Source organism: Mytilus californianus, unplaced genomic scaffold (assembly GCF_021869535.1).
Source record: "Mytilus californianus isolate M0D057914Y unplaced genomic scaffold, xbMytCali1.0.p SCAF_13, whole genome shotgun sequence".
NCBI classification, from domain to species: Eukaryota; Metazoa; Mollusca; class Bivalvia; order Mytilida; family Mytilidae; genus Mytilus; species Mytilus californianus.
The window spans coordinates 14,837,772-14,854,450 of NW_026262615.1; the positions used below are offsets into that span (position 1 = coordinate 14,837,772).

General features: G+C 33.5%; 1 protein-coding gene across 1 annotated transcript; it reads right to left on the bottom strand.

Moving 5' to 3' along the window:
* Positions 1-1,617: 1,617 nt before the first annotated feature.
* Positions 1,618-15,070, bottom strand: LOC127723227 (mucin-21-like). Its single transcript, XM_052229789.1, has 6 exons — positions 14,985-15,070; positions 9,157-9,237; positions 8,378-8,509; positions 4,797-7,055; positions 3,681-3,773; positions 1,618-1,752 (listed from the first exon to the last, which is right to left on the bottom strand). The coding sequence occupies exons 1-6, from the start codon at positions 15,031-15,033 to the stop codon at positions 1,739-1,741; spliced, it is 2,628 nt and encodes an 875-aa protein (XP_052085749.1). The 5' UTR covers positions 15,034-15,070; the 3' UTR covers positions 1,618-1,738.
* Positions 15,071-16,679: the final 1,609 nt, after the last annotated feature.

Here is a 16,679-nt window from a genome sequence, read left to right on the forward strand (position 1 = left end):
TAAACCCTGTTGTAAATATACATTGTTAAACATTTTATAATGAACTTTTCTGTAAATAAATTTGTTAAGTACTATAAGTGATTTTACACGGAAATCAGACAGGAGTAGGTTGAAATGCATTTAGTGAATGAAATCCGTTTTAAATCAAAAGACTATTATTGTATTAAGAAGAGTTACATTGTAATATATTCTTATCTCACAAAATCAAATTCTGTCTGTCACCCACTCAGATTGTAGCTGTCATAAGGTAAATATTACGTCTTCAAATAAATTCATTTCACTTTTTGCAAGTCCATGAGAACATTTATTTTCTATTTTGTGCCAATCATTTCCTACAAATGGCTGAATTAAATATTCGAAATAATTTTATTTTCGTCTTGACTTTAGCAAGATTATTCTTTTGTAGTTATTATTAAACCATGTTATTCATTTTCAATTACCTCCTCACCCCACACCCTTCAACCCATCGTAAACATCAAATAGTCATCCTCGAAACTAGTCCTAGTAATTTCCATTGAGAAACGGAGAATTTACCATTTGTTTCAATGAACAGATCGGGAAGAAATATGAAATACAAATTTTAAATGTGATGCAGTAAAAAAAAATTGTAAATTCTATTAAACACTATGAAGGATGTCTTGGCTAACAAATAAAATACAACTAAAATGATCACATTCACTGAAAAATTTGTAAACAGGTTAAACTAAAATTATTCAAAGTATGGGAAAAAAAAGAAAGTAAGTTGTGTTGAAAAATGTCGCCTTGGACTTCATCTGTCCGACATGTCGCCTTGGGCTTCATCTGTCCGACATGTCGCCTTGGTCTTCATCTGTCCGACATTCAGACGCCTTGGACTTCACCTGTCCGACATTCAGACACTTGAATGAGGTCTGGTGTGCCTTTAGTCTTGTGAATGTATAAATACCTAGCCATATCATGTCAGACATGAAACTGGGAGAATAATTCGTACATAATAATTTCCAGTGCATACTGTATATAATTTATAAAGAATAGAGAAAAAGGTCTTAAAAAATAAAGAATAGCGAAAAGGGACTTAAAAAGAATAGGGAATTGAATGACCACTCATCCAGATTCTTTTAACAAGCATAAAGAGACTGTCCAAAATATAATACAATACATAAAATACCCATATACAGATAAAAAAAGAGAATATCTAGATAATAGAACAAATGCCAACAAGTTGATATAACAGGATAAAGGGACTTTCTAAACAATAATACAGTACCATCCAGAAACTAAACAAACAGACAGTCCCAGGAATAATTCAGTCCATCCCCAACTATTACAAGGATAAAGAGACTATCTAAGAACTAAAGACAATAAAACAGACTGTCTCAACATTTCTAATGTAGAACAAGGACTGGTTATCTGTTATCGTTTCCTTGTAATATCTACAACTTGACATTACGCATAAATTGATAAAATATTTTGAACAATCTCTAATTTGTACCGAAATGATGTATATTTTTAAAGGTTTTGTATTATAAATAATTAGTTTTGCTTTCTGTAAAGTTGAAAGTCGGATTGCAAATTGTCTTTGTTTACTGTACAATTGAAATACATGTATAATGCGTAAAGAAAAGATAGAGCAATGTATAATGTTTGAGTCATTCAACTTTAATTTTTATGTATTTCATTATAAGAAATTTCTTTTTGTTCACGTCTTTTGAACTGCAGACTGGTGACCTGTTGTACAAAATGACACTACCACGAAACCTTATGGTTTGGTTGCTGAAAGAAATGAAAAAAAAATAAAATTCTTTACAAAGGATATTGTTGTTTGTTTTCATCACTCTACATGATCACTGATCAACAATGGTAATAAGTATACAAAATATTTTGTTTTAATTTGCACTAATCAATACAATTACGACAAGGACACATTTTTCGGGTAATATCACTGATGTTATCCTTTGATATGCATGGTTGATAATATAATCCATGCGTCTATATTTAAGATGTATCCGCACATGATGTCGTCTTTATCTTAAATACATTTTATATTTGTCTAATAGGAAGATCAAGGGCTTGTATATCAATGACGAACTTAAAAGATTGTTATCACTTAGTCTTATGCATTGCTACAGGCCTTAAATTAAAAAAAATAAACATTAAAACATTAATTCACTCTTTTAAAAGATGTCATTTGACAAGATATGTTATGGAAATAAAGAAATAACTTCAATACATAAACTGTTAAAAAAAAACACTTTTTCACATTTTTTCCCCCATTGTGAACAAACATATTCCTCCTACTTGTTCGTTACCAATGCCCCTGAATACAAAAACAATCAATCGAAGCATGTACATTTAAATCGTGGCACGTTCTGTAAACAAAAGGTAACAGTCCGAGACAGGGACTACCCCTATCCTCCTCTTCCTAACAGGTCAACGTAAAAAAGACTTGTTATATCTATTTGCATTTCCTTGTGTTTGGTAGTAGGCTTAGCTTACAACTGCAATTGTTTCTTCTTTTTTAAAAGAAACATTTTCTTGCATTTCTCACACACTAACTGTTTACATAATATTTTTTTTTTAATTATCCCTCTCCAAGAAAAGTACATGTATGTTATGCCAACTTTGAGTATATAGTACGTGCTATATACAGAAAAGCATTGTTGATAAAAATTATATGAAGAAAACTATGCAGAGGTAGTATTTCTTGTTTCGGATCTCGGTTTTTAGTGGTTTTGGCTTCTTTCTTTCCAAACAGAAAAGATGACTAGCTATGCATATCACAATAAATCAATAAATATAATTCATTCTACGTAAAATGTACAAGCTATCAAGGGATCTAGAACAAAATCGATATTGTTCATCAATGAGATTTGTGATTTAGAACAGGCAGAAGAAATCTCAATATGTGTGTTTATGTAAACTAAATCCTCAGTATATCTAAACTCCTCAATTTACAGGATATGTTGGACCAATATATGTGAGTTTCATCATATCAAGTTTGGGAGCAATTCTATCAATTGCACGTTAACATCTGTAGATCATATAGTTTGTTTTAGTTTTGACATTAATCTGGAAGATAGAAGCCTTATATCCTTTATTAGAAAGATGGTAATTGGTATTGAGGTCACCCCCTTTTTTCAGTGGGGTTCGTTTTGCTCAGTCTTTTGTTTTCTATGTTGTGTTTTGTAGAATATTGTCTCCTGGTCGTATTTCGTTTTTTGTCATGGTGGTGTCAGTTTGTCTTTTACTTCGTCCGTACTTTTAACTTACTGAGTTCGAATGCCCTTTTGGTTTTATCTGGCTCTCTTTGATTCTGCGATAGCATCGATTTATTTGCCTATTAACTATTGTATTGTCTGTATATCGTGTACAAATAACTGGAACAATGTTACAGTATAAATATTGTTAGTGTGTATTTATATTGTAAAAGATATACGATTCAATATTCTTTTCTCAATTTGTATGTTTCTTATGTCACTTGTGGGTTCATAACCAAACCATGACCAATTACGAGTCCTTTTTGAATGATTTTTTCGGGTCGACACGAGGTCAATCGTCGTAACTGACATCGTTTAACAATCGAAACTTACAATGTTGCAATATAAACATACGCAATGTGACAACGTGAATGTACGGGAAAATGCACGAATTTGAAAGTCTTTATCTGGTAATAAAGGATTTTGTTGTTGTTGTTTACTTACCGCTACAAATAGAATAGTCACAAATTGGACAGAAATCCATGTCATATGACTGACAATCTGAAGGACATGTGGAACCATCATACGGGGGACAGCCTGATGAAACAACAAAAACATTATATTCGTTAGAGATATAAACGACGTTTCGCTATTCTAACATAATCGCAGTTCATTTCACTTTATATTATGATATTTTGCTGTTCCATGTTCAAAATTGAAAAAAAGACTAAAAGTCTTGTCGAGAGTTATCTCGTTGGCAATCATACCACATCTTCTTATTCTTATAAAAGTAGTTTTCTGCATATGATTAGTAAATATGTATTTATATATTTAATTTGCATTACAAATACTAGTGTGATTTCCCTCCATTTTATATTTCATCCTACCTTTGAAATGTAATACAGATTTCATCATTATAAGATTTGCAGACCTAAATTCTAAGAATAATGGTGCGCTCAAAAATACAAATATTACTTTATATTTGGTGAATCCGACGTGCATTCTAGATTTATCTTCGTTAGCAATGCTCAAAAGCCAAAAATTTAAAAGTCAAGAATGTGTAAATACTATAGGAGTTACATGACCAAAATACTCTGAGGCGAAGCCGAGGGGTGCACAGGGATACTGAATTATATCGGCCGTTCAGTTGATAAGTAAGGCAATAATCTATATCGATCTTTTTGATAAAATCCCAGCAAATCATATATTTTTTTTCGATTTAGATCGCCTACATTTCAGCTCATATGGTATACATCTCTTCCTTTCCAAATAATCCGATCTTTCCTCGTAGAATCAAATCCAGAGAGACACAGCGAACTAAGCTTAATCAGTAGGTTACAATTTTTAACTTATGACCTTCAATATAAATACTTCAAGTATAGGACACGGTTAAGTATCAACACATCCGTCTAGAAGGTGCAAATTTAACTTATTATTAACATTTCTTTTATTACAATAAATAGAATGCGTCATTCTATCATATCTTTTTTATTTATTATTTTTCCTTTGTGTTTACTAGTTCTAACGTTAGTTAATTTTGACAAAAAGTGTCTTTAATATTGGTATTTTTATTTAAAATATTTCTAAACATATTTTTCAAAAACCAATTTATATACTGACCTGGCGTTGTTGTTTTTATGATAATGTTTATCATAGGTGTTGTAACTTTATTTTTGACTACTCCGTCAGTATTTGTAACAACTGTAGGTGGCGTTGGTCCAGCGGTTTTTCCAGGCATTGTCGGTGGTGTCGGTCCAGCAGTACTTGCTGGTATTGTAGGTGGCGTAGGTCCAGCACGTGTTGTTTGAGCATGCGTAGTTGGGGGTATGGTTGGAGGAGTTGGTCCTGGACGATGTGTTTTCACCATTTTATGTGTTGTAGATAGCGCCTTGGTTGTTGGTGGTATGGTTGGTGGGGTTGGTCCTGGGCGGTGCGTTTTTACTATTTTATGAATTGTAGTTGGAGCAGTAGTTGTAGGAGGAATAGTAGGTGGTGTTGGACCAGGGCGGTGAGTTTTATGAATTTTATGAACGGCTGTTGTTTGTTTTGGTGTTGTGGTTGTTGGTTTGGTAGTCGTGGGTTTTGGCCTCTGGGTTGTGATTATTTTCTGTACAGGCCTGGTCCGGTGGTTATGATGATGGTGGGGTTTAGGTGTAAGTTTATGAGTCGTTGCAGGCTTTGAAGTAGTTGTTGGCTTTTGGGTCGTAGTCGGTTTTGGTGTAGTTGTTGGCTTTTGGGTCGTAGTCGGTTTTGGTGTAGTTGTAGGCTTTTTGGTCGTAGTCGGTTTTAGTGTAGTTGTTGGCTTTTGGGTCGTAGTCGGTTTTGGTGTGGTTGTAGGCTTTTGGGTCGTAGTAGGTTTTAATGTAGTCGTTGTCATACGTTTAGTAGTATGCATTTTTACAGCTGACGTTGACGCTTGAGCACTGCTTGATGATTGTTTATTTGAATTGTTACTATTGTTAGCTGTATTTGAACTTTGGTTGGTATTTTGACTAGATGTACTATTCTTTGAAGATGAATTTTGATTTAAACTATTTGAATTAGAATTTTCGTTCTGTGTTGTTTGTTTGTTGTTAGTTGACATTTGATTTGCTGTATTGCTAGTATTTGTATTTGTTGCCGTAGAGTTTTTGTTAGATGAGTTACTGTTATTTGCTGAATTCAAAGTGCTTGTGTTTGCGGAAGAATTACTTCCAGCTGTACTGTTTTTGCCAGAACTGTTGTTGCTTTGGTTGCCAGGATTAGAATTTGTATTTTTGGCTCCACTATTGTTAGTGTTTGATTGCGAAGCATTGTTGCTGCTACCGGAATTATTAGCTGACGAATTGAGTTTACCAGAGTTATTAGAATTAGACTGCGTAGTACTGTTGCTACTATTTGAATTATTATTGGAAGAAGTTTGCTTTCCAGAGTTATTTCCCTTATTTCCGTTGTTGTTTAGACTGTTGTTAGTAGTACTGCTGTGTGTTTCAGTGTGAGTGCTAGTATGTGTACTGGTGTTGTCTCCCCCCTTTCCACCATGACCATTCGTACCATTAGTATTTGTACTGCTGCTAGAAGAACTAGTACTACTACTACTGCTGCTTGAACTACTGCTGGAGCTACTTGAACTAGAAGAATTTTTACCTCCGTGACCCCCTGCACCACCAGTGTGTGTCTCTGTGTGTGAATTACTTGTATGTGTCTCCGTATGTGTTGTTCCCCCATTAGAACCATTTGTATTCCCTTTGGTGCCATTATGACCACTGGTTCCATTATTATTAGTAGTAATACTAGTTTGACTACCATTTTGGTCGGTATGAGCGACAGTTTGTGTACTGTTGTTTCCATTACCACCATTTCCACCAATGTGTTTTCCACCGCTGGTATGGGTTTCAGTATGTGAACTGCTGGTATTGGTCTCTGTATGAGTTGTTGTTCCATTATTTCCATTACCATTCGTAGAACCGGAAGTTCCGCCATTATTCGAAGAAGAGCTGGAAGAACTATGACTCTCAGAATGCGAACTGCTGGATTGAGAAGATGAATTCCCATTGTCACCAATTCCGCCAGATCCAGTGTTAGAAGATGAACTATTATTGCTGCTTGTATTGGCCATGTTCGCTTTAGAGTTACTTTGGTTTTGCTTGTTTCCATTGTCATAAGTATTCATGTCTTTTGTCGTGTGTTGCGTATGTGCTTTTGTTGTTGCTTGCATTGTCGTCGTCGGCATTGTTGTTTTAACAGTTGTTGTTGTAACAGTCGTCATCGGTACTGTTGTTGTAACAGTCGTCGTCGGTACTGTTGTTGTCTTCGTCGTTGTGGGCACAGTGGTAGTTTCTGTCGTCGTTGGCAATTCTGTTGTCGGTACAATTGTCGTCGTTTGATTATTTTCTCTACCTTCAAAAATATAACAAATCCAATAAATACGATACTAACATTAATATTTATAAAACACAATTATTCAATTATTTATTCGGTTATCTATCTTTTTATATGATATTAGATTTGTCTTGCTATTTATTAATTTACTTATCTTTCTTTTCATTGATTTATTCATATCTATACAATTATCTATCTTTAGGTATTTTTATCCATTTAGCTTATTATTTTTTCATCTATTTATCTTTCCAATATTCATTTATTGTCTTTCTATTTATTCATTTTTTGTCTTTCTATTTATTCATTTTTTGTCTTTCTATTTATTCATTTTTTGTCTTTCTATTTATTCATTTTTTGTCTTTCTATTTATTGATTTTTTGTCTTTATTAATCTACGTATCTTTATTGTACCGTTTGTTCATTTATTTATTTGTTATACTTATTATAATTCGTTTATTTTTTTTCAATTTATTCAGTTGTTTATCTTTCTATTTATCCATAAATTTATCTGTCTAATTATTCCTTTTTTTATATTTATTTATTTATTTATCATTCTATCTAAACATCTCTCAATTCTTTAAAATTCATTTATGTTTTTATTTTTACATTTTGTTATTTATGATCCTCCTCATGGTGTTTTTGATTATGTGATTACATGGCCGTTTTTACAGTGATTATTTGATTACCAGACCAAATATTTCCTGATTATTTGATAATCTAGGACTGTATTTTGCATTATTTGATTATCTTGTTTAAAAAATAATTAATGATTATGTGATTATATTGGCAAAAAGTTTGTGATTATGTGATTACTTGGCACCCCCATGAGGGGCCTCATTTATTCTATTTATCAAATTACTTCATCAGCAGAAATTATTCTGTTTTATAACAATAGGTAATACAGACAAAGATGTATTGTCTAACGTCTGAAGAAAAGAACCGCACGTCTTGTACTATTGTGGCATAAATGGCTATATATGACAATTTATTACTCCAAAGGCTTTAATTACAAACATATTATTTTTTACATCAATGCAAATCATCATGTTTGAAAAGATAACCTAAAAATAAGGGACATAACTCTAAAAGTCAGCCGAACGTTTGTGTCAACCATTTTCACAAATATATTTTAAGGTTTAAAGTAGTATAGATCATTTTATGTCTGTTTCACATGAATGCTTACGGGGTAACAGAACACTTAAGGGGAGTAAACTCTTTAAAAAACAGCTGAACGTTTTAATCACGTGGATGCTTAAAAACCATTGATAAAACTAACTATCAAACACATATTACTGATTCACAGAGTTATCTCCCCCTTATTTGTCAATCTGAATTACATACTCATCGATTCTTTACACTTCATGCATCCTTTAAGAGGGTCAATAGTGATGTTCATGGCTCCACATCTAAACATTGTTACTAGAGAGTTCATTTCACATGGACTATTCATCATGGATAACAATTCTAAAATGTCTGAAATGAAATGTAAACATTAAAAATTATAATTTTACAAACAAACAAAACAAGTTTATCAAAGTTTTAAATTCTTACACCATTGTACTTTACTATTTCAGTTTATTTCTTGGAGTTAAATTCCTAGTCAGTGTTTTACAATTTGATGTTTGGAAACGAAAATGATTAACTAATATATGTGTATTTATTTTACTAGATGTGTTGCTGTTATTTAAAATTTGATTGATAAAATAAAATCTGTCCTATTTGGAAACCTAGAGCTTACATTTTTCTCATTGGTGATACCGACTAGTACACTCTGCTTCGTCACTGACAAGACATTAAGGAAAAATATTTTGTCTCTAAATTTTCAAATCGTCAATTATGTTATTGTACTATAACTACCATGGTAACTACCTGTATTGATTTTGACCTCGTTCTCATTTTTTTTTTTTGGGGGGGAGGGTTCAACTTTGGATCTACGTCTACGAAAATCAAAAAGATATATTTTTCAATTGTGAGTTGACCAATGGACTTCTCAAAAATGCGTTAAATTTTGAAGCGAATCTTCTTTACAGTGTCTTTACACAGGAAATTTATTGACTTGCAATGTGAACGCGTTAATTGTTCTGACTAAAGATCAAAGATCAATATAATATCAAACGTACTATTATTATTATTGCATCCACATCCACATCCTCCTTGTGGTTTCATCAAGTGACATAATATGTTACCACATAAATCCACTTCTGAAAAAAAAGATATTTCACTGATCTTATTATCGTAATTTGATATGTTGTAATAACGGTTATATATGTAACCAATACTGATCTTTAAGTATGGTCGTTTATAAGACACTGACCTTCACTTATAGTGAGGTCATGTTTTCTTCAAATAAATTCTATAGAAAAAAGTTGTTACAGATGGGAATTAAAAAATATAGTTTTATTCTATTGAAATTTGTATGCAAAAAAATAAATACAACTTTGAAAAAAAAAAATATTGTCCCTGTATCTTATTGGTGGCTGTTGGTTTGGGGATTAATTGTTGAGAAATAATGTTTGCACCAAGACAGAATTAAAAAAACGTCCTTCTCCCCAACAAAAGATAAATGATCGATGCCTAATATTTTTTAGGGGATTGATGTGAGGTGTCATTCAGTTAAAACTGATTGCCCTCAAATCTTCTCTATAATATATCGTATATGTATATAAAGAAATTAAAGGAATCAATTCGTTTTGTCATTATGTGTTGTAAAAGTAAAAAAGTAATACAAAAACTTCTGTTCATACAAAGCATCGGGGAAAAAATGAATTTCAATGATGTAGTTTTTTTTCTAATAGTTGAATAAATTATTCATTGTAGTGCCTTTGACAAACTAGATAAATAAGAGAACGGTGGATTGTGTCGTCGAAAGTCTCCTATTAGTATCAAGTCATTTGGGCATTTGAGGAAACTGTTGAGAAACATACAGTTATGAAAACAAACGTTCGGCAATAAATCATCATTCAAAAACAAGGAAGACTAAGTATATAAACGTCTATGAAAATTGACACAGAAATTAACAACTACATGTCATCGTACGGCCTTCAACAATGAGCAAAGCCCAAAGCGCATGGTCAGCTATAAAAGGCCCCGAATTGACAAATGTAAAACAATTCAAACAAGAAAACTAACGGCCTGATTTATGTACAAAATAATGAACGAAAAACAAATATGATATACAGCAACAAACGATAACCACTGAATTACAGGCTTCTGACTTGGGACAGGCACATACATATGGTTTATTAATCAGTAAAGACAAAATTTCAATTAACCACAATACCTAATTCAAGAAAATTGTCCATTACGGATACTAGTAAATATCTATATATTTAAATGAGAAGACCTCATTTTGTGTGTCGCTTCTCTTCCTTCCACAAGAAATTAATCGTCATGCCTCTGTGTCCTATAGGTACCATGCATAGTCGCATTTGTAATCCTCGCTTATGATTATTCAGTTTGATATATTTTGGGAGGAAAACGAAAATAAAGGCGTCCGGATATTGTTTCCGTCATCAGACGGACTTTTAAGTCATAGACAAGACTTCCGTTATGGACTGTTTTAAAAGTACACATAATTGTCATAAGTACTTGGGGACAGGACAATTATATTCACGTTTTTCTGTATACTATGATCATACATGTACTATAAATAAAGTGTATTTGCTATTTACTATCAATTCCAAGTTTACTATATACGGCGGTCACTGATATATTATATAGATGGCGTGGATAGTAAATTTGGAATTGATAGTAAATATCAAATACACTCTTTTTATAGTTTATGTATGTTCATAGTACACAGAAAACGCAAAAATAATTGAAATTAACAGAAACAAAATAATGGACTTTGGAAAAAAGGGGGAGGGCTAAAACAAATTGTCCTGTCCCAAGGTGCCCAAAGTAACTTTTGATACCTTTCCTGAAATTCTCCAGTCATAAAATCTTTTACAAAAATTCATCCTACAACAGTTTACATACTTTCAACCACGCTCTTAATGCCCGCGATTTCGCGGGTGTGTTCTAGTATCACTAAAGATAAGTGAACAGATCGTCTTGAACCACAAAAACTGATTAGAGAAAAATATCCTTCACCAATACTTCAAAATCTATCGGTAAAGATAAGTGGACCTCAGAAATTGATTAAAATTAAATGACCATCACGAATACAAGAAAATCTATCGGTAGAGATAAGTGGACAATTTGTCTTGGACCTCAGAAACTGATAAGAACAAAACATCCATCTCGAAAAGCGACAAATGTGAAGTGGAAAGTTTAAGTTTTACCACCAAATAAATGTTCAAAAGAATAAAATAAAATAGACTGACGTTTTACTGGACAGTTAGTCACAGATACGTAGAGATAACTTTATCTATATCGTTTACCACCTGCCTCTGTGTTTTCCTTATGTACATGTAAACTAAAATTTACAATATATGATGAACATTTTATGTTATGTGTTAGAAATGTAGAGTTTTGTAACAATTGCTATGATAGACAGTGACAAAAAAATAAGAAAAATCCTGGACCTTTAACATCGCATCCAAAAAAACAGAAATTGGATTTGGAATAGTAAATTTATTTCGAATATTCAGATAATTAATCTTTGAATGATATTCTAAATTATAAACTGGGAACACATTGGTTGTAATAAAAAGATTTGCAATACTACATCTGCAATCACGGTCCTATGACAGCAGGAAGCAACTATCATTTAACAAAGTTCTTGTTGTTTGTAAAAACATTAGTGATTTGATATGTTCATTAAATATATAAGTGTGTTTTTATCAAACGATTTTAATTTATATGTTCATTAAACGCTATTTATTTAAGAATTGAAATTTCTTTTTGTTATTGTATTTGGTGTAAAAGTGTTGACCGAAGCACTACAATGTGCGGACAATCAACGATTTTGTAACTCGATACAATTACAAAAAGAAGCATTCAATTCTTACACATGTTTTTTTTTGTAAGTAGAAGTTTATGCTACAACCACACCGTGAAATTACGAGTTTTTCAGCCGACTAATAGCCCGGATTCTTATGAAACATATATGTAATATGTAATGTAATTATATATATATTCATTAAAAGATATGTAATATAAATCTTACTTGAACAAATATAACAAAGCAAAACATTTATTTAGACCGTATATATATCTTAAACAAATGTTTTGCATTAGGACACATTAACGGCCCTAGTAAACAGCTGGCATTGGGACATATCATCCGTTCCTTGAAAACAGCTTGCATTCGGACACATCAACCATATCTGAAAATAACTTGCATTGGGACACATCATCCTTTCCTGAAAACAGCTTGCATTGGGACACATCACCCGTTCCTAAAACTATCTTGCAGTGGGGCACATTATCCGTTCCTGAAAACAGCTTGCATTGGGACACATTACCATTCAATGAAAACAGCTGGCAATAAGATACATCACTCGTTCCTGAGAACAGCTTGCATTAGGGCACATCACCCGTTCCTGAAAACAGCTTGCATTGGGACACATCACCATTCAATGAAAACAGCTGGCAATGAGACACATCACTCGTTCCTGAGAACAGCTTGCATTAGGACAAATCACCCGTTCCTTGAAAACCGCTTCAAATTGAACACATCAACCGTCCCGGAAAACAGCTTGTATTGGGCCACATAACCCGCTCCTGAAAACAGATTCAAATCGAAAACATCAACCGTCCCGGTAAACAGCTTGCATAGTGACACACCGTCCGCTCCAAAAAACAGCTTGCATTGGGGTACATCATCCGTTCTTGAAAACTGCTTGCATTGGGCCACATCACCCTTCCATGAAAACAGCTTGCAATGAGACACATCACTCGTTCCTGAAATCAGCTTGCATTGGGACACATAACCTGCTCCCAAAAACAGCTTCAATGGGGCACATTATCCGTTCCATGAAAACAGCTTGCATTGGGACACATTACTCGTTCCTGAAATCAGCTTGCATTGGGACACATCACCCGGTCCTAAAAACAACTTGCATTGGAACACATCACCCGGCCCTGAAAACAGCTTGCATTGGGACAAATCACCCGATTGTGAAAACAGCTTGCATTGGGACACATCACCCTTCCATGAAAACAGCTTGCAATGAGACACATCACTCGTTCCTGAAATCAGCTTGCATTGGGACACATAACCTGCTCCCAAAAACAGCTTCAATGGGGCACATTATCCGTTCCATGAAAACAGCTTGCATTGGGACACATTACTCGTTCCTGAAGTCAGCTTGCATTGGACACATCACCCGGTCCTAAACACAACTTACATTGGAACACATCACCCGGTCCTGAAAACAGCTTGCATTGGGACACATCACCCGATTCTGAAAACAGCTTGCATTGGGACACATCACCCGTTTCTGAAAACAGCTTGCAGTGTGATGCATCAACAGTTTCTGAAAACAGCTTGCAATGAGACACATCACTCGTTCCTGAAATCAGCTTGAATTGGGACACATAACCTTCTCCCAAAAACAGCTTCAATTTTGGCACATTATCCGTTCCATGAAAACAGCTGGAATTGGGACACATTACTCGTTCCTGAAGTCAGCTTGCATTGGACACATCACCCGGTCCTAAAAACAACTTACATTGGAACACATCACCCGGTCCTGAAAACAGCTTGCATTGGGACACATCACCCGATTCTGAAAACAGCTTGCATTGGGACACATCACCCGTTTCTGAAAACAGCTTGCAGTGTGATGCATCAACAGTTTCTGAAAACAGCTAGCAGTGGGACACATCACCCGTTCAATTTGTGTCGTAGGTTTGACATGTTAGCTATGAGATCGAACCAATAAGCATATATAAGTAAGGGTGCAAATTCCCTCCTCTGAGACCACCGAGACGGTTTTAAAATTATAATTTTCAATTACAGGAGTGAAAATGTATGTGATGATCGTAAAACAAACAAAGAATTTTTTCAACGTAATTATTTCTACCATGAAATAGTTTCTAAAAAATCATAAAGAGCAAGTACATCCTATCTAAAATTAGAGAAATTATGACTAGATCATTATTCTGCCCCTGAAATTGCAAAAATTGCGTAAATTTACAATCCTTTCAAAATATGTTAATTCAATGTATAAATGAACAGCATAATGCTTCTTTCCAATTTCTCCTAATACGTAAGAAATTTGAAATAAAGTTAAAAACAAAAATGAATTCTTATATCTGACAGATTATAATTATCTTATGAACATTTGAAGGATGTTATTTGGTTGATTTTTAATACTTTTTGATTCAAGGAGTAATAAAGGTTGAACCTTATGATTTACAAATGATCCTAAGAAACAACTTATGAATGCTCTTCAACTTTGTACTGTTTTTGGTTCGAGCTTCACTGGTGAGTCTTTTATAAAGCCCACAACTATGACGAATTTATTTATGATTGATTAAAACAAAATAAAAAATAAATACCACAAATGTAGTTAAAAAGTCTTCTATAAGTGTCTGCTTGAAGAGACGTCGAACGAAAACATACGAAAGTTCTTTTTTTTTCATTTTGAAAAAATTGCATTGCAGAACCCTGGTTATAAACGAAGCATCTGTCGTTTTTTTAATGAAACAAATGTAAATTGTCTCCATACGCATATGGAAAAGTGTATTGAAAAGTTCAAACTATTTAAGCAGTTCTTAGATTAAATTATAACATAAATTTTTCAACATTTTAATGGGAAGTTCTTGCTTTATCGAAATTGCTTAATTTCAACCTTTACAGTGTTCATTGCTTTTTCTTTCTTCTTCTATTCTTTTTTTTAATTTTTTTTTACAGTACCAATGTATTGCTCATTTGTTATAGAATCTTTTTATAGAAATTTTCATTCTAAAATCAATTATGTTACCCAATTTACTTTTTCGAAATATGAATGCAGTTATGCTATCCATGATCTCTATTTAAAGGTGATTTCTTCCTTACCTTGCACTAACAATCCCGAAAAGAGAACAATTGCCAAAATCAACTTCATTGTTTCGATTTTTTGCAAAAAACTGGTCTCTTGGAGGTCCAAATATCACTTGACTTTTGAACCGTTAACGTTTCTGTCTCTATAAATATATCTCAAAAGTTGACCGCAATGTCGTAACGTTCAGCAGGTGTCTGTAAAGATACAGGGGTGTATCTCTGTGTTATCAATAAGTACTTATGCAGTACTTTTGTGTACTTTTATTGTTAAAGACGTCAGGGTTAGTTTGAAGGTGACCAAGGACAAAAAATACTACTTGACCTCAGAACAGTAAGCGATAAGGTACCGACAATTCATCTTTTGTGAAGGGGTATGGTTTTTCTCTCGGGTCAATTAATGAACGCTAATATTGAAATTATCTTTTCCATAATTTTCACACAGGCGATTGGGGGCATGGGTCGTCTTATTCATTTCCCTTCATTTTTCACATCTTTTTAATAAAATATTTGTTTATTATAATGTTATTCGCTTCTTGAAAATAAGAAATTAGGGGTAGCGTATATCAACAATTTTTATTGTAATATCGTCAAAGCAAAAATAACTAAATAAATTAAAGTACTAATGTGTATTAACTCAAAATGTATAACCTCCCCCCCCCCCCCCTAACCCCCAACCCCACCCCCACCCCACCCCTGCCAACACCCCAAAATAGAGGGTATATGCCTAGAGCACATAGCATAGAATTTTCAATGGAAAGGTTTTTTTCACTTCCTTTCTGAGACAAAATATTTTTTGAAGAAAATTAGTAGTAAATAAATTGAAAACCAAACTTACAAAAACGTACACACAAAGACAAAAAAAAATAACACATGTCCCAGATAGTCATTCTTGGTACAGGCACATAATGTGGTGAAAGAAAAATCCCCCTTTGCTAATCTTGCCTAAATGTCGTACAAGTAAAACATACAGTAAAACACCTGCTCAGTGCAGCTACCTAACAAAGAAAGCATCATTGTGTTGATTCTGAAATGGCCAAGTATGACTTGTAGTATATTAACCTTGATGTTTTATGGTCACTACTTGCAACATCAAATGTGCTTTGCTCAGTGATCACAATCTTTTATTTATGTAAAACGAAAAAAAGGCTAGTGGCTGAAATGAAGACCATCTTAAGCTACATGTATAGTACATGTCGAAAGCGCATATAATACAATATTTTCTCCCTTTCTTTAATAAATATACATGTAGTTATCCCGATAGAGCTACATGTATTTTTGTTTTGTGTTGTCCCTAACACTTACATTATTCATGTTTCCCTATTTATACAATTTTTGGATGCATGTACCACAATTGATCACAAAGTTACTAGGGTGATAACATAGGGAAGGTCTAAAACGCGGAAGTGGGACAACGCGGAAGTGCAAAATTGATATATTATAAGTGATTTCTCTGGAACTGCTTAAGATAAATTAACAATTGAAATGGATTTTGAAAGCTTATATGATATTCTATAAGTAAAAATAAAACATTAATTAACATTGATATTCATTATTACCAAAAAGTTGACCGGAAGCCATACTAAGCGTGACTGTGTCATTCCAATTCCGAACCACCAGGTCGGAGCAAGAAAAAAGGAAAAAGAACAACAGCAGATCCATCATTACAACAATAGGTCCATGAAGTCCGCAATATCCACCCAGATAGCCGGA

Coding starts and splice junctions, on each gene's coding strand:
- LOC127723227 (XM_052229789.1), bottom strand. CDS start 15,033: ATGAAGTTGATTTTGGCAATTGTTCTCTTTTCGGGATTGTTAGTGCAA. Junction 9,238..14,984: donor TTCGGGATTGTTAGTGCAAG/GTAAGGAAGAAA, acceptor CTTTTTTTTCAG/AAGTGGATTTATGTGGTAAC. Junction 8,510..9,156: donor TGGATGCAATAATAATAATA/GTACGTTTGATA, acceptor ATTTCATTTCAG/ACATTTTAGAATTGTTATCC.